General features: G+C 41.4%; 3 protein-coding genes and 1 long non-coding RNA gene across 11 annotated transcripts in view; 2 read left to right on the plus strand and 2 right to left on the minus strand.

Moving 5' to 3' along the window:
* SPIRE1 (spire type actin nucleation factor 1) overlaps nucleotides 1-720 on the minus strand; it is an 86,683-nt gene extending 85,963 nt beyond the window's left edge. For 3 of the 6 annotated variants that reach the window (XM_083518654.1, XM_083518652.1, XM_083518650.1), the window contains exon 1: nucleotides 1-720. In XM_083518654.1, the coding sequence (XP_083374780.1) occupies nucleotides 1-331 (331 nt within the window). In that variant the 5' untranslated portion in view covers nucleotides 332-720. The other 3 variants (XM_083518653.1, XM_083518651.1, XM_083518649.1) reach the window with 1 other exon arrangement.
* Nucleotides 683-8,001, plus strand: LOC310714006. Its single transcript, XR_014529504.1, has 3 exons — nucleotides 683-797; nucleotides 5,134-5,335; nucleotides 7,802-8,001. It is a non-coding gene; the product is annotated as an uncharacterized lncRNA (long non-coding RNA).
* On the minus strand, nucleotides 1,310-16,954 carry CEP76 (centrosomal protein 76). Of its 3 annotated transcripts, none has more exons than XM_083518668.1 (13): nucleotides 16,834-16,954; nucleotides 16,253-16,337; nucleotides 15,547-15,702; nucleotides 14,955-15,036; nucleotides 13,994-14,218; nucleotides 12,519-12,704; nucleotides 11,225-11,322; nucleotides 9,142-9,270; nucleotides 8,020-8,211; nucleotides 6,463-6,629; nucleotides 5,072-5,405; nucleotides 3,804-4,021; nucleotides 1,311-2,564 (listed from the first exon to the last, which is right to left on the minus strand). In XM_083518668.1, exons 2-13 carry the CDS (start codon nucleotides 16,313-16,315, stop codon nucleotides 2,426-2,428), a joined length of 1,989 nt encoding a protein of 662 aa, XP_083374794.1. In that variant the 5' UTR covers nucleotides 16,316-16,337; nucleotides 16,834-16,954; the 3' UTR covers nucleotides 1,311-2,425. The 3 variants fall into 3 exon arrangements, with proteins under 3 accessions (XP_083374796.1, XP_083374794.1, XP_083374795.1); XM_083518669.1 differs by having other exon boundaries at nucleotides 16,253-16,328; nucleotides 16,834-16,925; XM_083518670.1 differs by lacking the exons at nucleotides 9,142-9,270; nucleotides 16,834-16,954 and having other exon boundaries at nucleotides 1,310-2,564; nucleotides 16,253-16,467.
* Nucleotides 16,793-24,199, plus strand: PSMG2 (proteasome assembly chaperone 2). Its single transcript, XM_083518829.1, has 7 exons — nucleotides 16,793-16,922; nucleotides 17,856-18,027; nucleotides 19,551-19,609; nucleotides 20,326-20,444; nucleotides 21,592-21,762; nucleotides 23,174-23,324; nucleotides 23,890-24,199. The coding sequence occupies exons 1-7, from the start codon at nucleotides 16,863-16,865 to the stop codon at nucleotides 23,983-23,985; spliced, it is 828 nt and encodes a 275-aa protein (XP_083374955.1). The 5' UTR covers nucleotides 16,793-16,862; the 3' UTR covers nucleotides 23,986-24,199.
* Nucleotides 24,200-24,627: the final 428 nt, after the last annotated feature.

Raw genomic sequence — 24,627 nt, forward strand, 5'->3', positions numbered from 1 at the left:
CTGCTGCCGGCGGGCTCCGAGCGCCATCGCCCAGCGTGACGGCTCCGTCCTTCCAGATGCGGATGTCGGCGGGGCTCTCCACCCTGCGGCTGGGAGACTCCCCGCGGCGGCCTCGGGAGCGGAGGGAGCCGCAGCACTGGTAGCAGACGGCCCACGCCTGCTCCTCGTTGATGGGCTGGTTGTAGAGCCGCAGGATCTCCTCCAGAGACAGCGCGTCCCGCATCGCCAGCGCCGCCGCCAGAGACCGGCCTTCGTCGTCGCCGCCGCCGTCTCTGCGGCCGGAGGTGCCCGGCAAGGGCTCGTCGCTTCCCGCGGCCCCGCCGTGAGCCATTCCCTCTGCGGGGAGCCGAATGATAATAATAATAACAACGAAAAGGAGATGACCGGCCGCGCTCGCTGCCCTCTTCGCCCTCTGCCTTCGCCGCCTCGCTTCGCTTCACCTCAGCTGCTGCTGTTGCCGCCGCGGCTGCCCGTTGCCCGCCGCCTTCATGTTCTTCTCCCCGCACCCCTCCCCCCGCTTCCCTCAATAAATAAGAAAGCGCGTGAGCCGCCCCAGTCACCGGCGAGGAAGGCAGGCAGGCATCAGCAGCGCCGCCACCGCCACCACAGAGCGAGTCAGACCGTGGCTGGAGGGGGAGGAGAGTATGGAGGGCGGGAGTCACCTCATAGCAACGCAATGGCGTCCCTCCTCCTCCTCCTCGCCTCGGGCTCTGCTGGGTTACACTGCCGCCTGCCTGCGGGAAGCAAGGACAGCAAGAAGCGGGGGGAATGAACCAGGGGGAGAAGTGTACATACCGGTATATCATGTGTCCGGGTTGGGAGGAATAGAGCCAGCCACGAGGGCCCGGCCTCCCCCAGGGAAGAAAATTAATTGGGCGCCAAAGCCTTCCGCATGGGGATTTGCCAAGCGTCAGGATATGACTAACTTGGCCGCAGTGCTTCAGTACTAAATTAATAAGGAGCCTGCCATTCCTCCCCCCAGCTAAACCCGTGAATTCTGGAGTGGTATTTCAGAATTAATTTGGGAGAAACGGACCCTTTGCTCAGGGGTGCAGGACAAGTTTTGTATGCAAGATGGTCACCTGTGTGTAGTGGTTTAGAGCGGTAGACTCGTAATCTGGTGAACCGGGTTCGCGTCTCCGCTCCTCCACATGCAGCTGCTGGGTGACCTTGGGCTAGTCACACTTCTCTGAAGTCTCTCAGCCCCACTCACCTCACAGAGTGTTTGTTGTGGGGGAGGAAGGGAAAAGAGATTGTTAGCCACTTTGAGACTCCTGAAGGGGAGTGAAAGGCGGGATATCAAATCCAAACTCCTCTTCTTCTTCTTCTCCTTCTCCTTCTTCTTCATCTGGCTTGTGACAAAGACCCAAGCAGGGTAGATGGATCCACATTGGCTCAAAGCATGGCCTTTACCATTCCTTCTGTTCTAGGGGTGGGTCCAGAGAGGGGAGACTTAGACTGGATCCTAAGCCTGTGCGGTCACATGCCAGCCCAGCATACAACAGTATTTTAAAGACTTGTTTTTCCTCTGCCAAGCTTAGGTACAGAAACAGCCCCACTGCTGAATTGGGTTTAGATTTTGTATAACTTGACATCAGCTTGCTTTATGCCAACTTCTTGTGCACAGGATTCCTCCCTTAGCGACACTTTCTTAGATTATGATCACACACACACACACAATCAACATTCTCTTTTTTCCGTTATGTTATGGTGTGTTCCAAGTGAAAGCAAAATGCATTGGTCTTTCAGCTTTATAATTTCACTGCAATTAAACAGGATACACACAAAGATCCAGTATAGAGAGGTGAACTACAGAATATTTGGACACCGACTGACAATTAGTGCAGTCTTCCCTTTTGTTAAGAAATATAACTTTTATTACATAAAAATATACATTTTAATTACACTTTGTACAAAGATTTTCTGTCATGATACTCTGAACACAATCACACAGCCAAAACTCATAACATTATATTGTGGCAGAAGCCTTTACTAAAGGCATACCATTAAATACAATAATATTCAATCTTGTCTCTTCAAGGCTGTGATCCTAAGCACACTTAGATAAATGTTGCACTGAAATCAGTGGGTTGTACCCAACACTGAGTGAGTAGAGTTCTAGTTGCACAGTGGGACTTTTCCTTCTTCACCTCCTTCCATACACGCCCTCAAAATCTGCTCTGGAGGGTCCTCCAACCCACTGGAGCAGACTTTAAGAGTGCACAGGGGGTGCAGGGTGGAAGAGAGGATGGGGAAGTTCAGTTGCGCAAGTCAAAGTCTGAGTACAAACCAATGGGATTTACTTCCAAGTAAATGTGTTTAGGATCAGAATGCAAGCCTGACATCATTAATAGTGAAAAGTATTTGACCTCAATTGGACTTTGACATAACTGCGCAGGATCTCAGTTCAAAGTGCAAGTGGTTCTTAGAGTACGCAACGGTATTTGCAAGCAAACATGATCCATACGGCACATGCAGATTCAGGATATGTGAAAACTCTGACACGAACTGCAAGTCGCACTTGGTCCCCTCTACAGCACAGGATTTCGTCACAAAAAGGAGACCTATTTCAGGAAAGGGAAACACAAAAACCAGTCACTCAGCTGTTGAATTTGAGACATTTTTTTAAATTGTAAGGATAGTAACCATTACAGAAGTGGTTAACTGCAGCCATTGTCTTAATCTGCAAATCTGCATACCAGAAGTTTGACATAGCAATTAACCATCCAATTGTACAAAGCCTTTGCTATGAATTTAGCCATACCAAGCATAGCTTACTCCACAAGTTATTTCTATGGCCTGAATGATATCATGCTGACTGATATATTTTGTCACAAATGTTGACTAACAGATGACCCATCTTCATCCAGAACACGTTAACAGGTGACCAGAAATGAATATAAAACTAAAATATGAGTGAGCAGGACTACACAACCAATATTTGTTCATCTCTAGCTACATGTATAGGATGTAGTGGTCTAAAACACAAAGCCTAGGGCTTGCTGATCAGAAGGTCGGCGGCTCGAATCCCGGTGATGGGGTGAGCTCCCGTTGTTCAGTCCCTGCTCCTGCCAACCTAGCAGTTCGAAAGCACATCAAAGTGCAAGTAGATAAATAGGTACCACTCCGGCGGGAGGGTAAACGGCATTTCTGTGCGCTGCTCTGGTTCATCAGAAATGGCTTAATCATGCTGGCCATATGACCTGGAAGCTGTCTGCAGACAAACGCTGGCTCCCTCTGCCAGTAAAGCGAGATGAGCACCGCAACCCCAGAGTCGTCCGCAATGACTTAACAGTCAGGGGTCCCTTTACCTTTACCTAGCTACATGTATAAAATAACCAGTTGTATACTTCAAGGTTCATGAGAATTATTAAAAATTTAGCCTCAATTTTTCATGCAAGATATTATTAAATTATATCTCCTTTGTTTCCATTTTCTCAACTTACATGAATATATATCTTATTCCCTTTTGTTATGTCATATTATTTTTCTTTTGTAGGTCAGTAATTTAAACTTTTTTCTGTTTTATTGTAACTAATATTGAATCTTATATGTTCAGCCTTATATGATTAGCTATAAATGCTGATATCTGATATTATATTCTGATTATGTTATGCAACACTCTTGTTGTAATGGTCCTCACCTGTACGGTCACCTCTATCTATGCTACCCATGGCAGCCGTCTAGTGCTTGCACCCACAACATTTTTATCAAGATACCAATATTGGCACCTTATTTTTTCAACAAAAAAAGCACTGATTGTATGCAACACTACAACGTAAAAAGAGCAGAAGGAAGTTTACCGAAGGCACGCAGCAAATGCTCTCCTTGCATTTCTGTGTACAAAATGAATGGGAAATCCTTTGAATGTGTGTCCATCGGGTACTGCTCTCCTGATGGCATCTTGAAATTCTTCATTACCTGAAGAAACACCTGTGGTACGTTCAAGTTCATAGGCTGCCAAGGCTGGTGACAAGAGGTAGGAAAGTTGGTCGTCCCAAACTGTTGAAAAACCAAGGTCCTGTATGTTGAATCAAATAAAGAAGGGAATTAGGACTAGTTGGTACATAACAATGCTTAGTTCACCTACTTAATAGAGGAAAATAGGAGTGGGGGAACCTTTTTTTAGCTCAGTGGTCCAGAATGTTTTCCCTCCCACCACTTTCAGACCAATTTATGGGGGGAGATGTTATTGTGATGTCAGCTGATATGTTTTTTGTCCACAGGTCTTCAGAAGTCCCTTTCAAAATGCTATACTGTATTGTGCAGCACTTTAAACGGGGCTTTGCAGGCACTGCCCTTTTGGCTGAGCCAGGCTTTTACCTGTCCCATACCTGGCATATAATGGCAGGCCTAATGAGGCCTGCGGGCTAGAGGTTGCCCACCTCAGGTTAAAAGGTCCAAGAGCATATTTAGTTAGCAATAATAAGAAGTCCAGTCGCAAATGACTCTGAGGTTGCAGTGCTCATCTCACTTTACTGGCCAAGGGAGCCAGCGTACAGCTTCTGGGTCATGTGGGCAGCATGACTAAGCTGCTTCTGGCAAACCAGAGCAGGGCAAAGGGTGGGCAGGAGCTGGGACTGAACAACGGGAGCTCACCCAGTTGCGGGGATTTGAATTTGCATACAAAAGGTCCTAGCTGAAATGCCACGTGTCTCCAGATAGGGCTGAGAAAAACTAAAGCCAGTGTTAACAATAGTGAGCTAGATATACCAATGATATGACTTACTAGAGGGCTGCTTCCTATGTTCCTTTAAAACAAGCTTCAAACATATTTGCTAAACATATTATACATAAAGTAAATTGTTTTACTGGTAAACCAGACGGAGTAAAAGCAAATTGCTTTCAGTTTATGCAGTTTATGCATCTACATAAATCCAGAATTTCCGCAAGGTGTGGATAGTGCCTATACTTGCTTTCTACATATGTTGGGATAAAGCCAACTTTATACCATGAGTATCAAATGTAAGAAAGGAACTGTGTTGACTCAAATACATTTTGAAAATAACTTTAACCTACTGAAATGCAGAAGCAGCTAAACACCATTTTCCACACAAATAATGGCATGTACCTTCCTGTGTTCTACCACTAACATTCTCAGTTGCAACTCCAGTTCATTGCTTGTCACTGCAGCATCTACTGACGAAGCACAGAGAGGAGGAAAAGGAGGAAGTGCAGTTGTGGCTCCTGGAGAACATACAGATTTGATTGCTTCGCCACTCATTGGTTTCCATTTGGATTCATCATGCAAGTCAAAGGAACAGACTTCTATGGCATCAGTAGGCTGGCAGTTTGCCAAAAACTTGTGATGATTGAAGACACATCCTATTGTTCGGTAAGGATACAGTGGCTTGGGTTGTTCAACAATTGGAGGATCATCAGGTTTTATAGGATTGTGGATATATCTGAAAATTAATAGGTATGATTTAATAAGTTAACCTACAAAGTAAAGTAATTTAAAGCCAGAACTAGGAAGTCCCAAAGTACTTCTCAGTTTACATAGACATTTGGCTGGTGCACAGAAAATATTGTCTGTTTTTATTGATCAGCTATGTTTAAGAAGTTGGGAGCGAGTCTCAGGAATGTACACTCCCCTTTAAAGCACGAACCCCATTCACCCAGGCCTAACAGTGCATGTCCAAAACCAAAATTTGAATCCATGTTCCACATTTCTTAATGCAACACTTCATCAGAGTAGAGGCTACACACTTTGCCCTCACTCTTGTAGCTGCTCCTCTCAGTTCTTATGTCGCTGTACCTTTCTATTCCAAACCAGGTATCTTCTATTGTACACCTACACTTAAATGTAATGATTGGGCATTATTAAAAACATTGATTGCAGACAAGAGTTGAAAGAAAATACACAAGTTTTGTATGTATTGTCCACTTCTTATTGTGGCATTTCTCCCTACTGGGCTATCTGTCAAGTCTTCCCCTTGCCTGAAATACTCCCTAGCCATATTCTAGAGAAGGAATAGGTTAAGTGTGGTCAGTCTGGCTATTGTGACATTGCTGCCCATGATTAATGCCATCATTATGTAATTGCTAGGAGAGCTGACTGAGAGAAGAGCTTCAATTAGTTTTTTCAAAGTCACAGCCCAGCTGACTCCAAGTGGTGCCATGTTCTTTTAGTCTTGTAGTGTTATTTATATGTTCCTGAGTAGCTACAGATTGAGCACAGGATATTTTCCAGCATGCCCAGTATTTGCCATTTTAGTGGAGCCATGCATTCAGGATGCCAGACATGTTCCTGCAATAAAACAAGCAAATGAAGAAGTCCCCGAAAAGAAGCAAAAACACATTAAAGCACATTAGCCATAACTGGGAGTTGGTTAATAAAATTTCATTAGCAGATGACACACATGCAGAATGTTCAGATGAAACACTAAACTGTGGATTGGTATTATGTCTGAAGATTCCTTGAATTTGCCTTCAATTTTACAGCATAATCAACTTACTTACCTATGTCCTGTTAAACTCTCCCAGAAAGTGATTATTCCATCAATCCCGTAAGTCATTACCCAAGTGTGAGGAGCTCCTTTGGCCTTTGTTCCTACACAGACAAAGGCTTCTAGTCCAAATCCCAGTAGAAGACTGCACAAAAGGTTAGAATGATCCTCACAGTCTCCCTGAAGGGGGGGGGATATATTAAAATGTGTAACATGAGTTCATACAAAAAAAAGGTGTCTTAAATTGGCATCTAATGAAAATTTAGCAGATAATGGCAAGAATTCGAGATTTACAGATTAAAAATAAAAGCAAAGAGGAAGAGTGAATTGCTTTGCTTAGGTTAGTGACAAAAATGTTACCATCATGTTAACACAGATGTTATTGAAAGAAAGGGTTGACTCTAGTGCTAGTCCTACTCAGATGAGGCCTGATTAAGTGAATGAACATTGCTTAGGTCCATTAATTTCAATGTATCTACACTGAGTAAAATTTAATTCAATACAACCCACAGTTAGTATATGCAAGATTAAGAGTACAATCATTAACCTAGAATCAAGTATTTCACAGCCTTATACAGAAACTGTACACTAGGACTTATTCCTGGTCTTACTAGCACTACTAGAGAAAGCCATACACCAAATTCTACTTGAGCAACATTCTGGAAAGTATAATTAGCTTCTATAGTTTAACAATACTGTAGCAGCCAGCATGATGGGACAGAGACACCAAGGTGCCTTCCTAACACGGATGTCACTGCAGCTTACCAAGATGGGGAAGAGCAATGGCAAGGTTAGGGTTACTAGGACACATCAACAGGAGTGACAGATTGGCTCCACCAGTGGATGTGCAGAGCCACAACCTCACCACTACCTTGCCCTGCCCTGTCCCCACCCAGGAGTGCAGCTCCACCCCCATCATGCTGGCTGCTACTGGGGGTAAGCTTCCTTCTCTGATCATGCCCACAGCTTTCATAGGAGGATGTGTATTGGAACACCCACAACTGCTGTCAATGAAACTGTGTACTTTCTAGCTGGTCATACTAGAGTGGTGTAGCATCCACTGTAGTCCAGACATTATATGTGCAACACTTTCTGCATACTTACAGAAGAAATTCAATAAGCAATTAAACATTCTTAATCTTCCAAATGCTGCTGTAACACATCTACCATGTGGGTTTTTAAATATTAAGTGGTTTATAAATGCTTTTAAATAAATAAGCTCATACTAAGTTCATCTAGCCAAGTTTATGAAATAAAATATGGAAAACTGTCTGCAACAGAAGTACTGAACAGTATTGCAATGCATGTGCATGTGGGTGTGTTTACTGGCCATTTCACTCTCCCTGCTTCAGGCCTGCTGCTGCAGAACATTAGGAAACACAGCATGCAATATGGGTGGAAGATGGAACAAAAGTTTGCATGAATACCAAAGTGCAAGATTTCTGGATAGATTCAAAGAATCATAGAACTATAGAGTTGGAAGAAGCCACAACTTAAAAGAGATTTACACCATGAATTGATACTACACAATAAAATTTTGAATTATAATATCTTAAGGAGTGTCAGGTACCTTATTTCTACATAGAAAAGCCAGAAGAGTACACCACTGTTCTTGTTTACTATTTCCTCCACCGATGATAGGGGCTCTTTCATAACCAAGCACACTGACAAATCTTGCCGCTTGCCTGGGTGTGTCTAGAAGTCTGCCTGCTCGAAGAGGCTTGACGTATGAACAGACTGGCCTGTTTATCCCATTTTCATCCTGCATATAAAAATATACAAAAGGCTATCAAATGATGTTTAACTGAAAGAAAATACAGTGGTACCTCGGGTTACATATGCTTCAGGTTACAGATCCGTTAACCCGAAATAGTGCTTCAGGTTAAGAACTTTGCTTCAGGATGAGGACAGAAATCGTGCTCCGGCGGCGCAGCAACAGCAGGAGGCCCCATTAGCTAAAGTGGTGCTTCAGGTTAAGAACAGTTTCAGGTTAAGTACGGACCTCCGGAACGAATTAAGTACTTAACCCGAGGTACCACAGTATGGAAACAATTGTCTTCCATATCAAAAATGGGATTCTCTACCACAACTGCTCTAGAACTTCCTTTCCAATTTGTGCCTCCAACGAAAGCCAGAACACTTAGGTTTTTTTAAGGTAGTTTGGAAGATAGCAGGTTTTGCGGTTATAGTTACACAATGTCCTCCTTTTCTCCATTTCAAGGTTACTTCTATAAAAGAGCTACAAATGTTTCATTCTCATTAGAGTCCAAGGGTAATGAGAAGGCAAAGATTGTCATCTTACTTTCAAAATCCTGCTCCTGCCAAGGTGCACGAGCAGTTCCATCAACAACCTGCACTAAGAGCTAAGCAGGAAGGAACTGAGAGGGGGATGCCTTGCCACTCGAAGATAAACTTATTGAATTGCATAGGCCTGTCTAGTGGAATGAGTGGAAGGGACAACCAGTCCAAGGATCTCCTCCTCTACTGCAGGAAAACAAGTGTCTGGAATCAGTAAAACATAATGCAGCCAAGACTTGTAGGGTAGAATAGTTTACACTCTGACAAGTTAACTGTTAAATATTCCAGTTCTCAACTATGAATACAATACAGGGTTGTACTGGAAAAACCAGTAAATTTGGGCCTGTAAATTTGGAAAAACCAGTAAATTTTGGAAAAAAATAAGTTGACAGACCTGTGCAAAAATTTTCACCAGTCTTGTGTTGTGTGAAGTCCTAATCTGCAGATATTCTCTCCACCACTGTTTAGCATAAACAAGAAACAGGCGTTCTTTTTCTGCTGTTTTCTGGCGTTCTAAAGAAAACTGAAATTCAGAAATGAACACTATGTGATATACGTATGCACATACATTTTTAGCCCTATTTCCCAGAACATGTACAAAAGTGTCTTGGATTCTGACTGCTGCTTTTCAGAAGAACATATATAGACTGGTTGTGCCTATTCCAGTGCTGTCATTGGCTTTGAATAAAATGTCAATGAAGTAAATAGAAATATGTTTGGACATTTTTCCCCCTAGCAGAGTATTCCAAAACTTGCTTTGAAGCAATAATATGCAGGAGTCATAGAATCATATAATTCACCCTGGACATTGTTATAAAAAGAATGTACATTGATTTCAAGCACCTAGGACAAGGAACTATGATTTGTTTTCTATGTACATTGTTGATACACATCAAGAGATGATTTATCAAGTTCCACATTACTCAAATGTAGTTTCCACCAGATACACAAGGATTAATCTGTTTAATCCAGAATACTATGGGCTCCTTCATACAGATGAAGGGATCCTCAAAGAATTACTGGAGAGTGGGGATTCCCGGCTTCCCACATCAGTATCTATATATTAGGTGTGGATTTTTGCAGAGCACACATATCTATGCACATAAGTTTACATTTGCAGAGGAAAAGCCTAAGACGTAGATGTTGCAGATGAGGCAAGCCACACAACCTTGGGAGTGGGCCCAGCAGAACAACCCAATTCTCTAGTAATCACGTGAGGACTTCTTTACCTGCAAGGCTTGTGCGCTACCAAGATCAGAAGCAGATAAAGTAAACTGAAGAAATAATTCTAGGGAACATCAGTAAACCATGCTACTAAGGAGAAGGGAGAAATTTACTGCCCAGTCTGATCTACATGAATATGTAGAAAAAACAGAAAAGTGGTTGTTTGGGCAAACTACAGTACAGTGGTACCTCGGGTTAAGTACTTAATTTGTTCCGCAGGTCCGTTCTTAATCTGAAAATGTTCTTAACCTGAAGCACCACTTTAGCTAATGGGGACTCCTGCTGCTGCCACGCCGCCGGAGCACAATTTCTGTTCCCATCCTGAAGCAAAGTTCTTAACCCAAGGTACTATTTCTGGGTTAGCGGAGTCTGTAACCTGAAGCGTATGTAACCCGAGGTACCACTGTAATAAATTCATGCTATCCGGTTTAACTAGTGGATATATATAAAACAGCTGATGGACAGTGCCCTCTTGTGTCAGTCTTGATGGTCAGAACAAAAAAATGGGAGGAAATATGAGCAAAAAAATCTCTTTTAAGAATAGTATGTAAACTTGCTTTGCTAATTCTCCAAGCCCAAGCCAAACAGATCCATAACCACAGGATTGCCTTTTTATTCTGTGTTTAATATTAATTGTAATATGACATGTCTGTTGAAAAGAAATGGGGTAAATTTGACAGCATGATGTAGATTACAGGCAAAGGCAAACTTGGCCCTCCAGATGTTTTGAGACTACAATTCCCATCATCCCTGACCACTGGTCCTGTTAGCTAGGGAGGATGGGAGTTGTAGTCCCAAAACATCTGGAGGGCCGAGTTTGCCTATGCCTGATTTAGAATAATGAAGGCATATGAAAGTTGTCAGATGGCTGGAGACTTTCAACTCTCTTGTTAAAATGCTTAATCTGTAAATGAGTAGGATACTAGAGGGTGTTTTCCCCCAGTAATGAGTGTTATAGTTTTATTACGATAGCAAAAGTTATTGAATTTTGTAATAGATTATGCTGTTAGTTTGCTTGAATTTGATTTTAAATTGTGTTTTACTCTTTATTGTACTGCAGAAGTAATAAAGATTTAAATTTGTAACATGACATCAGTCTTGATTAATCAGGAGAGGGACATCTGCAGAACATTTGTGACTGATTGCAATGAAGCATATATTCAGAGTTCCTTTATTTAGAATAACATTACATCAATCTGAATTGCATTAAAATAATAATGCTTAAAAGAGTGCTTATACAAGTTCAGACTTACCTGAGTAGTAACTATTTCCTGAGAAAGTGTCTTATTTAGCTTTGGATACATTTCAAGTCTGATATTAAGTACTCCAACAGAAACTTTTGATTCTGTACCTTTGGACCAAAATACATGGCTTGATAAGAAAACAATTTTTTTAAAATAAATTTTTTAATGAATAGCAACTCTACAGTGTACATTAAAAAGTCATCAAACAATACTGACAATTAAAGTGCTATATATTTGTTCTAAAGTAGTAATGGAGGGAATCAATAGGACTGCAATTCTAAACCCCCTTACCTGGGAGTAAGCCCCTTTGAATTCAATGGGACTTACTTCTGAGTATAGATAGCTAGACTTGCAGCCTAATTTATCAACACTTTAAACAACTTCAAATTAAGTTGAACAAAATATGTGGTTGAATTTTACCTTGAAATGTCAGATTTCAATTCCTAAATACATATTTTGGTTAAATTTATCAGCTTGACCTTTTTTACAGCTTATAAAGTAACTTTGTTAAAACAACAACTATATTCCTGATTTTTTGTGTGGCATTTCATTATATTTGGTGCAGTTGAGGTTTTTGCATTTCCTGGTATTACTTGCTTTGTTGCTATTAATAATATTTATAAAATTCTAAGTATAACTCGTTTTTATGTAACCAAGGAGCATATACTTGGGATTCAAAGCCACACCACACCCAATTATATATGTAATTACATAAAAGAATTTCTATCGAAAGGGCCTTCTTTGCAAACAATTCCAAAATGTGCATATCAGGTTCTGACATCTCTAACATGTATCTTGCTGGAGGGTATAGATTCTTTTTTAACAGGTGGTGTCAGATACCATCTGTACTGCATTTTGCAATGGGTTTTTTCCATTGTTATTAACATCACATTTTAAATATGTTTATATATCCAATTCTATTCATCACCATAAATTATATCGCCTACATCCCATTGCCACTTAATCTAGCAGAAGGCTTTTGCTCCCTGTTGAGTGAAATGTTATACCAAATGGCTAAGGTTCATTTACCAGACTGGGTAAGTATCACATTTTCTTTCTTTGTTAACGAAAACAAATATATATATGTTAAAAGAGCAGGTATTCAAATAGCAAAAAAATAAGTGTTTATGAGATTTAAGCTCATTAAGTGATATGCCACTAAATTATACTACACAACACAAGTACTTATGGTAATCTACTTTTGTCAACTAAATTAAACACTTACTGCTCCTGTCTCATTTTGAGTAGTCTGTCACTCTCAGACAATATTGTTTTCCATTGTTGAAGTAGTCTTAAAACTTACCTACACCCAGAAGTTCAACAGCGACATTTGTAATCCTGTTCTCTGCACAAAGGACAGACCGCCACTCTAAGAAATAGGATGCTACTAATGTGGTCTCACCAGATGTGTCTGTTTTGATCAAGACAATATGCACTGGATCACAAATTGATAGCATAGTGGTTGCATCTGCCATTTTACTTGCTTCACCTGTCAGCAGCACAGCAAAATGAAGTTAAGAACACATTTCTGTTAAAAGCATTTCCCATCCACACAGGCAACCCCTGATTTGCAGGGATTGCATTCTGGAGCATTGCATATGACAGCAGAACGCAATTGACCTGTGTAAAAATACGCAGAATGAGGGTGGGGAACTTGTGTCTTCCAGAGGATGCTGGACTCCAACTCACATAAATCCCAGGTCATTGGTCATGCTGGCTGGGGCTGCTGAGCGTTTGAGTAGATGATCATTTGGAGGGCCAGAGGTTCCCCAATATAGAATAGCATAATGAGTTTTGATTGCTGGTTATTACTTAGAAAGCTATTACCAAGGCACTTGAAGTGAAATTGTAATATCAACTCACTCAAGCTTGCCAACTTTTTCATTAGAGCAGATAATTGAGTATAAGATCTAATAGAATTTTAAAACATTTTCAAATATATATAAATTATCAAGATATGAAAGAGAACTAGAAGAAGCCAAGGAATAACAGCAGTGGTGAACATCTAGCTGACAAGGCAGTTCCTCCAAAAGTATACCCACTGCCTATCTAACATATGACAGGTATGAGACAGGCAAAGATGTAGCTGCAAAGGGAAGATCAGGATCCTTAAAAGTGAACTCTGTTTCTTTGATCCTTTGTTTCAAAACAAGTGGGAAAAGGAACATAAAGGCAAATACTAAAGTGCCGCAGTACGTTTCCGAGCACAATTCAAAGTGTTGGTGCTGACCTTTAAAGCCCTAAACGGCCTCGGTCCAGTATATCTGAAGGAGCGTCTCCACCCCCATCGTTCTGCCCGGACACTGAGGTCCAGCTCCGAGGGCCTTCTGGCGGTTCCCTCACTGCGAGAGGCCAAGTTACAGGGAACCAGGCAGAGGGCCTTCTCGGTAGTGGCGCCCGCCCTGTGGAATGCCCTCCCATCAGATGTCAAAGCGATAAACAACCACCTGACATTCAGAAGACATCTGAAGGCAGCCCTGTTCAGGGAAGTTTTTAATATGTGACATTTTAGTGTATTTTCATCTTTGTTGGAAGCCGCCCAGAGTGGCTGGGGAAACCCAGCCAGATGGGCGGGGTACAAATAATAAATTATTATTATTATTATTATTATTATTATTATTATTATTATATGTTTGGAATTGTGGGGCCTCTTAATGAAATTCTGCATGTTAAAAAAAGAATGCAGGTTATATTACTGTTTATGGAACAACTACTCTTGGACTATTTCTGAAGCGCAACCCAACACATTATTCATTTTTAGACTGCAGGCTTCCTTACCTAAGCTTTCCTTATATACTTCAAGTAGAAAACCATCACTGAAATCTGGTTCACAGGCGCACGGGACAGGTTTAGAGCGGAAACGTTGGTTTCGGAAATGCAAGCAAAGTGTCAAAGTAGAACAAATTTGACCAGGTAAAGGTTCTGGTTCCTGCAGATGTTCCAGAAAAGCTTTTCCACCCAAAACCTGAAGATAAAGATACCTTCGTGTTGGGTCAATATTTGCTGTGAAGTGTAACAATAAATATAAAAGAGTTGCAAGCAGTTCATAAAAAATGTATTTAACATAAATAGGAAACACTAGAAAGTAGGTTTAAAAAACTAGTTAGCCAAGACGTAGGGTTACAACAACAATCATGGCAAACAACCACAATCCATTCCTCCACAGAGTGCCCCAAGTATATCTTGTAATTCCCCTACCAAGAAGATTATCTAGGGATAGTCCAAAATAATCCTACCTGGTCACTTATCTGAGAATTATTCTCCAAAATTCCTTCCTGACTTATGATCATATTGTTCTCATACATCAACATTTTCTAATTTGCTACATTAAACTAGTCTTAGCAGATACTTGGTAACATGTACAGTATATGTACATACCAACCTGATCATAATTAAGTTGAATACAACCCAGCCTTTATAACTAATATGTCTTCTTGTGAACTGAGCAGGATTCTGCTTGCACAATGTGACCTCACTTTCCTCTTCTTCCCCCTTTCAGCCCACCCATTCCAAAAATCTGCTATGAAAGTTATGGGAAACCCTCTGAAGCAGATATGGGGGCTGGGGGGTAGCAGGAGCTGCTTGGGGCAGAAGAGGAAGCTGAAGCTCCACTGCATGAGTGGAAGTCCACTTGAACAACATTTGATTCCACCCCAAAAGCCTTACAATACTAGCTTTAAAACATACATTTAAAATACAAAATCAGTACATCAAATACTCAAGGTAATATAGAACATACTTTTCTTCAGCACGGCTGCCTGTCGGTCAACAAAATGAGTAGAGGGTTTTGGAGTCGAAGTAATTTCTTTGTCATTTATATCCTAGGAGTACATAAAGATATCATTAAGGACACCTTCAAGTCAGCCTCCTACAATCCTTCCAATATAATTAAAAACCCCAGAAATACATTATGCTCTACCAAAATATTCATCCAGGGGACACTTCACATGACACAAATCCAAAGATATTAGGAGACACATCACAGGGAGCTACATACAGTTAGGAGCTCTGGGTAAGGCTCACTTGCATCAAAATACAGGTTTATAAATATCACATTTTTTTAGCTAGAACAATGTAGGAGCTCATTAAAAACAATGAAGTGACTCATAGGGTTTCTGTAGTTTACAGGCTCTCAATGCACCCAGTACTTCCAAGCCATGCAATGAAAAATATATTAAACTTACTCTTAAAGGACTACAATCACACAACCTCCTTTTTAACTGCATCACACTGAAATCATTCAAGTGATTTTGTATAAATACAGCTGTATTTAACTATGCCATGCACTTCTTGTATCACAGCAGGAGAGTTTTTCTTCAAATTATACTCACTGTTACAAAATTTAGTTCTTTCATAACATCATCAATGATTCCTCGTCGTGTGAGGGCTTTCATTAGATCTTCTTGGGATAGCTGCTGATGTTGAGGTGGCAGTTCTTCACGTATGGTATCAGCAAGCACTTCTCGAATCCTGCTGTGAACATCCATCTAAACAGAAACATTTCTGTTAACATGTGATACAGGCTCTGAATGAAATTCATTACAACCTTCATATAATTTTAAAAGGTAATTACAAAAAAGGGAACGGTTTTTAATGCTCTCGTAGCACTCTGATGAATGTTCTCTTAGTTATATGTGCACATTTTGGACATGTTCTGGTTTTGTTCGAGCTATCAGAAAGCAACCTAGGAAACCTGTTTGTCATTCATTGTATCATTAATAGACTTCTTAGAAATCAAGCCAGTTCTTTTGTATGCTTACTGAATAATTGAAGGTCCTTTCATCATATAAAAAAACAAAGAGTTATCACAACTGCTTTTTAAGGTTGCAGCCTCAATCTCAATCTTCAGGTTGCAATATCAACACTAACCTGGAAGGAAGCCCTATTAAAATCAGTGGGATATAGACAGATAGATATAGATACAGGCTTCCTCTGCTACAAGCCTCAGATAACATATGGGAAAACCGCTTTGGAGGCTATTTAAAGATAGGTTCCTCCTTCTTTCCCAGCAGTGCTTTCAACGCGGAGAGCCCTTACCTTAGTTAACTGCTGGTGAATAATCTGTTTGAGCTCCGAGGCTTTCTCCGGAGGCAGAGCCATGGCTGGGCAGCTGCTACAATTTCTTGGGGAGGGAAACAAAAACGAGCTGGGCGTTAACTTTAAGGGGATCTCCCGAAAAGGAACGAGCGGCTTTGACACCAGGGAGACGGGCAGCCTCCCGCGCACTCGCCCGCCTGTGTCCAGACCAGCTTTTGCAGAGCCCCCATTGGCTCAGTCTTCAGCCAACCAGAAACGGAAGCCTCACCCGCAGCCGGGAACGGGGCCTTCTAGCTCAACCGCCTTTCGAAACAGCCCGCCTCAGAGGCTGGCCTCGGCGATCGCCTGCTGGCTAAACGGAGCCTTTACTCCCGGGCTCCCTTCTAAACCCCACCATTGCAAACACAGCTCGGGCTTTTCTCGAGGTTGCTATCCCGGCGCAGTAGCTGGCTTTGGATAAGGCCGCGGCGTGGGAAGGGGAGATTGTGACAGGCACTAGGTTAAACAGCACGCCGTGCCGCTGAGAGATAAAGGCCCCCTCAAGGGGGAAAGAAATCACGCCCCCACCCACCCCCGCCTACACGTTTGCTTCTGTCTTCCCGTTGACAAGATGTTCGTTTCCTGCGATGGCTCCGCGTGCCCGGACTTCAAAGGCTTCATGCTCCTTATGGTAACGGAGATCCCTTCCGTGGGGTTGCGCGCGCGCGCTGCTGTTGCTGCCCAGGCAGCCGGGCGGCTGTCAGTCAGTCGCGAAGCGGGGAGTCAGTGAGAGAGGTTCCGCCTCCTCCTTCTTCACAGCCTCGGTGGGCTGGAGGGAGAGCGGGCATTAAAAGGAGGGGGGAGATTGGGGCACCCGCCAGACAAGAATCGCGGGGCCACTGGCCCTTTAATGGAGGTTGCACGAAATAGAAAAGGGACGAGGAGGGCATAGAAGGAACAGAGTGGATCTCCTGAAGGAGGAGCTAAAAAAAAAAAAAAAGCCTCTCACGTGAAGCATGTTAGCCTGAGAATGCAATCCCTACAACTGCAAAACCGACTCTACAAAACTAAATTCCTGTTATTGTTAAACTAATAAATTTTCTGAGCACTGTACAGTGGTACCTTGGTTACATATGCTTCAGTTTACATACGCTTCAGGTTACAGACTCAGAAATAGTGCTTCAGGTTAAGAACTTTGCTTCAGGATGAGAACAGAACTTTGCTTCAGGATGAGAACAGAAATCGTGCTCCAGTGGCGCGGCAGCAGCAGGAGGCCCCATTAGCTAAAGTGGTGCTTCAGGTTAAGAACAGTTTCAGGTTAAGAACAGACCTCTGGAACAAATTAAGTACTTAACCAGAGGTACCACTGTACAGAGATTCTCTGTGTCTGTCCTTTGCTGCATTTCATGTCCCTCCGACCTCACTTTTCACAATGCCCTTCTCCCAGATCCTAGGATGATGCTTTGCACATCTGCTCTACTAATTGTCAGTGTGGACATCTTGCTAGTTAAAGCTGATCGCTCTTAAAAAAACAAAACAAAACTAGAAACAGTAAGCTGTTATGGATTATGTAGCTCATATGTGTCCATCATTTCATTTCATCTGCATTTTTTTTCCATTTCAGCCAGCTGTATCAGTGGGAAATGTTGGCCAGCTAGCTGTAGATTTAGTCATTTCCACAGTTGGAATGTCCAAAGTTGGTTACTTTTATACTGATTGTCTTGTGCCGATGGTTGGAAATAATCCATATGCAACGACAGAAGAGAATACAACAGAACTTTGTACAAATGCTGAAGGTATGTGCTATAAACACAAATCTTGTCAATACACCCTAGAAAGAGACCACACTTCCTTCAGTCCTTAGGGTCAGTTCAGGCATTTGAAAATCTGTGCAGAGCAACCACAGGGAGAGAGGGAGAGAGCTTCTGACTTGGAGTTTGCTTGCTTTATTTATTTGCTTATACATACTTTTCATAGAAAATATCTCAAGGTGGTATTCAAACTAAAAACAGTAAATAGTAATACATCAGTAAGAGCTGATTGTTAAATAATCTCAGGTTTGAAAGGCCTGTTTGAATAATACCATTTTTAGAAAGCACCTAAAATGAGCAGGGATGGCTCCTGCCTAACCTTTGTTGGCAAGGAATTCCACAGGGCAAGGCCTGCCACACTAAAGGCTTGGTCCCTGGCAAAGGCCAGATGAACCTCAGGTGCATGTAGGACCGTCATATGTACCCCATCAGAAGACTTCATAGCTTGTAGTTGCTGCCTTCTAGCAGCAAGTCATATGAGATGAGCACTGAAGTTTTTGTTCATAATACACTTTCAAATTGCCACCAGGAAGCAGCACACACAACTAGGGATGTACTTAGGTACAGTGGTACCTCGCAAGACGAATGCCTCGCAAAATGAAAAACGCGCAAACGAAAGAGTTTTCCGTTTTTTGAGTCGTTCCGCAAGACGAATTTCCCTATGGGCTTGCTTCGCAAGACGAAACGTCTTGCGAGTTCTTGCGAGTTTGTTTCCTTTTTCTTAAAGCCGCTAAGCCGTTAATAGCCGCTAAGCCGCTAATAGCCGTGCTTCGCAAGACGAAAAAACCGCAAGACGAAGAGACTCGCGGAATGGATTAATTTTGTCTTGCGAGGCACCACTGTAGCTGCATCATGAGACTGCTCAAACTATTCCATGTGAAGACAGTTTCAAACATCTTGCTTTGCTTTTAGAGTATGAGCACTGAAGTTTTCGCATGTGGGAAGCTTGTTGTAGTTATCACTCTAGCATCTAAATTGATAGTTAGCCCAGCTGACAAGTGGGTTATGTATAAATAACTGTTAATTGTTCTTATGTTTATGTGTTTTCAGTCTCTTGCAAATGTACTTAATCAAGACAGTTACTTGTTTGATGGGACATATGTGTGTCCCCACCCCCCAAAAAAATAATCTTCTAAAGAATTGCTACAAGATCCCTGAAATGAATGATTCTAAAGGTTCAATATCATAAATGAAATTGGGACGGGTTCAGAAATCTTGATAGCTATGTGAAAGCATATAAAGTAATATTGCCTTCTGTTCTAATGGGTATTGCTTGTAAGTTCTGAAACAGCTTCATTTCATTGGGACTTGCTTAACTAAATTGTTGCCTTTGCGGAAGCTAGCAAAAAAGTTCTGCTATCACAAAGGGACATTTACCCCTCTCCTCCTCCAGATCTGCTCCAGAGGGTTGAGAGAACCCTCAAACCAGCACAGGGCAGGAGGAGAGGGGAACTAAATGTAATTTAATGTGGGTCTTGATAGATTGTTTATACTACTTCTTCCTGTAGTGTATGCAGCGCCTTCTAAGCAATTGGCTGTTCTACAAATCAGATCACTGTTCATAAAGGTATGTGTGTCCATTGCAAGTAGTCATGTTATTAGACTTCAAAAGTGAAAACAAATAATGAAAAATCTTCAAGTCCTGACAGTGAGTAATTAAAATTGTCCTATGAGATGTATAATTAACTGTGGCTTAGATGTGGAGTGAGACTTGGGTAAAGTAATGCAGTTGTCCTGGCTTCTGTCCGCTGGAGTTCACTGACAGAATCCCAAGCCACTCCAGACTCTATGAGGGAATTGGGCATCCAATTGCAGGATGTAGAAATAGAAATAATTTTTCCTGCTTGTGGAAGGCACCTTCTAATTCAAATCCATTTCTAGAAAGGTGCCAAATACATTTAAACAACAGAGGATGAATTTAAAAAAAAATCAGCAAGAATCTGACAGACGTTTAAGATGTAAGTTAACAAATAATCAGTCATCAATTGCTGAATTCAGTAGGGTAATTATTCACTGGAAATTGCAAAATAGGTGGTAAATTGGCATCATTTCAGTATATGGCTTTCCAATAAATCCTTTGCGCTGTTATGTATTGTTACGGCTCTAAAATACAACTTTGCCAGTCAAGATAGTCTTACTTTTAAAGTTCACAAGAAACAAACAGCTAAGAAAACATACCATTTCATAATTAACAATTCAAAAACGTTTGAAGTCCTGAAGACTTAACATGATAATTTGAAACAACTTTCTAACCTCTTCTCTCCCCCCCCCCCCGATGTAAAGAATAAGTATAGGTCCTTTTGTCAGACGCTACTATCCTGGGTGAAAAGTTGCAGTTTTGCCAAAATTGTTCTTCTGTCCAGCAGCCATGCTTACCAGCGTAATGACCAACAGCTTCATGGGTATGTCTGTGCCAACTGTTAGAAATGTTTTTTTAAGGGCGGGATCAATCGTTGTATGAGGGGAGTTCTATTCATGTAGCTGAAATGTACCTTCCCCTGCGTCCCGCAGCACTGCCCCATCCACCCTCAAAATCTGCTCTGAAGGGTTGCGGGTCCACTTGGGGCAGCTTTGGGTGTGGGGGCTGCATGAATGCTTCTGTGAGCAGGTCTTTTTGGTGCACAGACAGCTTTGAATACAACCTGAAGTTTTAATTTAATTTTGTGCTTTGATCTACAATCACCTTAGCTTCCCAGAGCATCTTTCAGTACCCCAAAAGAAGCCATAAGTGCAGTGTGTCATAAATACATATTCACTCTTTCTATCAGTAGCTGCATGAACCCCTTAAGATAGGTCAGTCTCAGGCCTGAGTGTATTTCAGAGATGACAGTTGGTATTCAGTGCACTTATTCCATTAACGCAAGGACTTTTGGCTGCTCAAAAGGTCTGCCCCTCCTTTTCCTGCATCCCTGGCTCTCCAGAGCTGATCTGAGGAGGTTGCAAGATATGCACTGGGGTGTGGGGGGAATTCTGTTGTGAAAATCCTTGTGCTAATGGAACAGATGTGTTGGATACTGCCCAATTTTTATTTATTTAGAAATTTTCTGATCTGCTTGACGTAAGAAGCATGTTAGAAAATAAATAACTCATAAAACTGTAAAAGGTAAAATGCTACAGCAGAGAAACAGAGGCAACGTGAGAATATCTTTATTTGGGCTGGTGTTGGATCAAAGGTGTGTTTTAGTGTTGTATTTTAATATCTCCACTTATACTAGGAAACATTAGGTACTTGAGAAGGACAGGTTGTAAATACTGTTTTAAACCAGCTCCAGCCTCATCACACTCCAGTTATCCATGCCCAAGAAAAACTTCCTTTTCTTATTTTCCGTCTTTGATCTAAAGTTACCTACAACATTTTTGTCATCCACAAAGTCTTGTTATTCTAGCAGGCTAGAGTAATTTTTTCCTTTTTCATGTGCATATGCAAAAATGTCTTTCATGACAAAGGTGTAATTCAGCATGCATTACAAATCAAATTAACCTGCTTTTTCAAAGTTCCCAACTGTAATTTGTGGCAGCTTATGCGTATATCTCATGGTTTATTGACAGTACCTCACTGCGATATTTGCTTTCGTCTGCTGTTGAGAAAGCAGTTGGAGATCAAATGCAGAGACTGAACAGGAGAGAACTGGAGCAAACAGCCGCTTTCCCTGGAGTAACAGATGAGAAAGTGTTCCACATTCCAGGAGGTGGTATCACAAAACTATTGTTTACTGAAAGGTTGGTGAGGCAGTAAAAAAATAATATTGAAAATTACCATTCTAAAGTGCGAGTGAAAGGCACTTTGCACTGGAAGAGGACACAAATGAGTACCTTATCAAGTAGCACCAAAGTTAAAATTATCACCTCAAATTACTCTGAAGTTGGAGTACAACATGTTATCAACGGAAACTTTTGCAGAAAAAATATGATGAAATTCTAATCAAAGGCTAATTTAAGAAACTAATGACCATTAAGCCACCATCACAGTTTAGAGTGATTCTATCTAGAGTGGTACCTTGGGTTACATACACTTCAGGTTACATATGCTTCAGGTTACAGACTCCGCTAACCCAGAAATAGTACATCGGGTTAAGAACTTTGCTTCAGGATGAAAACAGAAATCGCGTGGCGGCAGTGGCGCAGCAGCAGCAGGAGGCCCCATTAGCTAAAGTGGTGCTTCACGTTAAGAACAGTTTCAGGTTAAGAACAGACCTCCAGAACGAATTAAGTACTTAACCCGAGGTACCACTGTAATTGCTTTTTCCTACTTTTTTGTGCAGCTAGTGCATAGAGGGCTACTCTCTTTTATAAAGCTATTATTTTTAAGTAGAAGAAACTGAACCATTTATGCTGGGCTGTGCCCGCTTGCTTGTGTGAACAAAGGTTTCAGAAGGAAATCTCTTGGATCTTCCACCTGAGGTTGACCACAAATACAAAGTCTATCTGCATATGGGACCTTGTAGTAACAGCCATCCAAGACTGTAGTGGGAATCACTTGGAAATACAGTTCAATAAACCATTTATGAAGGAAACTAGTGAGAACTTGGTCAGATAACTAGCTCTAAAATTCTCTGTTCTCAAGAGTGGATACCAAGGGGAAAAGTTGGTGTTTCTATTTAGTTGTGTCTAATTAATCCCTTCTGGATTCTGTCAAGAAGAGCCAATCCCTTAGTTCACACTTATTCAAGGTCAAAGCAGAGCTCTGTTGTTAATGTACCTGTCCTACTGTTCTCCACTCCATTCCTTTTGGTCCTTTTAAGGTCTTAAAATTTCAGGGAGTATCTTGGTGGTTCTCAGACAGTCATTGTGCTGTAGCAAACAGCATGGAATCCTTGCTTGATTAAGCTTGGTTTTTATGTCACCTCAGCTTGCTTTAAGGAAGAAGAATGCTGGCTTGTTTTACTTGTTTACTTAGTGTTTGTGTGTGTGATTCTATGGCTTATAGGAGGGAGAGGGAACCTGTGACCTCCAGATGTTCCAAGACTACAACTCCCAGCAGGCTTGCCAATAGCTAGAGACAGCGGGAGTTGTAGTTCAACATCTGGAGGTCCACATTAATCCATTCCAGGCTTACAACCCAAACATGAGCAAGAGTGCCAGCAGAGAATTTTTCTGTCCAGTTATTTAATTGCTTTTGCTTTTATTCCAGTTGTTCAAAAGGTATTCCAATGATAGTTTTGCTGAAGTTTTGCTCAGAGGGAGACAATATCCCTGATGCCCTGGCTCTTGCTGACTACCTTAATGAATGGCTCCAGCTAACTGCAAACCAAGTAAAAGTATGCCAGCCCACGGTAAACATGGTAGGTTTTTTAGTTTTGGAATTCTAGCGCTTAGAAAGGTGCTTCTAAAGTGAAATTATTTGTTGCAACATATGAATATTGTTGTACTGTAACCTTGGCCCTTTTGTCTTCAGGGGCAATGGGCTAGATCCAAAGTTGCTGTTCAGTGAACAGAAGGGCTCCTTCTGCAACCTTTGGATCAGCTTTTCACAGGGCTATGGGAGGATGGAGGAATTGACAAAAAATTGCCTCAGAGCCCCTGCCCTGAGGCATATTATAGGCTGCATGCTTTGTTCTCATCTGGCATTTGTCATGGGGGTGCCTTGAAACAATTTGTATGCTTGGGGACACATCATGGCTGCAGATCTGGAAGAAAAATTCAGGGAAGTTCCTTCATTCAGACCATTTCCTTAGAATGGTTTGAAATTGTTGACATAGACTGGGAGCTGCAGGATGCATTGGAACACTTTTACTTAAAAGCCATATAATTGAATGCTAGAGTGTATATAAATACATGTGTTTGAGACAATCTGCTTTTGCTACTTGAGAATAAAACTGTGTTGTGACTTTTGTTTTCTGAAATTAGGAAAGCTGCAGTTCTCCAGCTAAATCTTCCAGATGGAAAATACCAAGTTCCTGGAAATTACTCTATGGCAGTGGACTTCCACCTGCGTTGTTTTAAATTCTCTTCTTCTTTTGTTTATGGACCACTTATTTAAAATTTAAGTTTTACACTTTGGATTCTAATATGATTAATAGCTGTGCATAACCTTGTGTGAATGAGCATATCTTCTTGCCAGAGATATTTTAAAATGCTGAGGCTACCTAAAGAAAAGTGTAACATACAACTATACAGAATGAAAATACTTTCCCCATAATAAATTCATTACCTGTAAGCTTTTAGTTTAGCTTAACTTTTGAAACATTCCAGGCCTTTTCTCATTCTTATTCAGATGCCTTAATTCATGCAGTGAGGAAAAAATCCAGGTAGTTGATATGCAAACAGAGTCTGAAAACATATTCCAAGTGATATGTAACACACCCAAAAAGGATGATGGGCTTGTTGGAAATAGAGGTGGTGAGAGGCATCAAACTTTGTGTGGTCATCTTGTAAAGACTGTCAAGAATTCTGGCACAAAGTACTAGTGCATATTTGAAAAGATCACAACTTACCATATTCAACTTCGATACAAAAATCAATCCTGCTGAATTGAGATTTGAACGAAAACATATGTACATATTCACACACAAACAACCCTTAGAGGTACAATGCTGAGCAGCCTAAAACTGGAAATGCTCAGATATCTGCATTGACATAACATGT

Source organism: Podarcis liolepis (genome assembly GCF_965112155.1).
Source record: "Podarcis liolepis genome assembly, chromosome: 8".
In the NCBI taxonomy this organism is placed as follows: domain Eukaryota; kingdom Metazoa; phylum Chordata; class Lepidosauria; order Squamata; family Lacertidae; genus Podarcis; species Podarcis liolepis.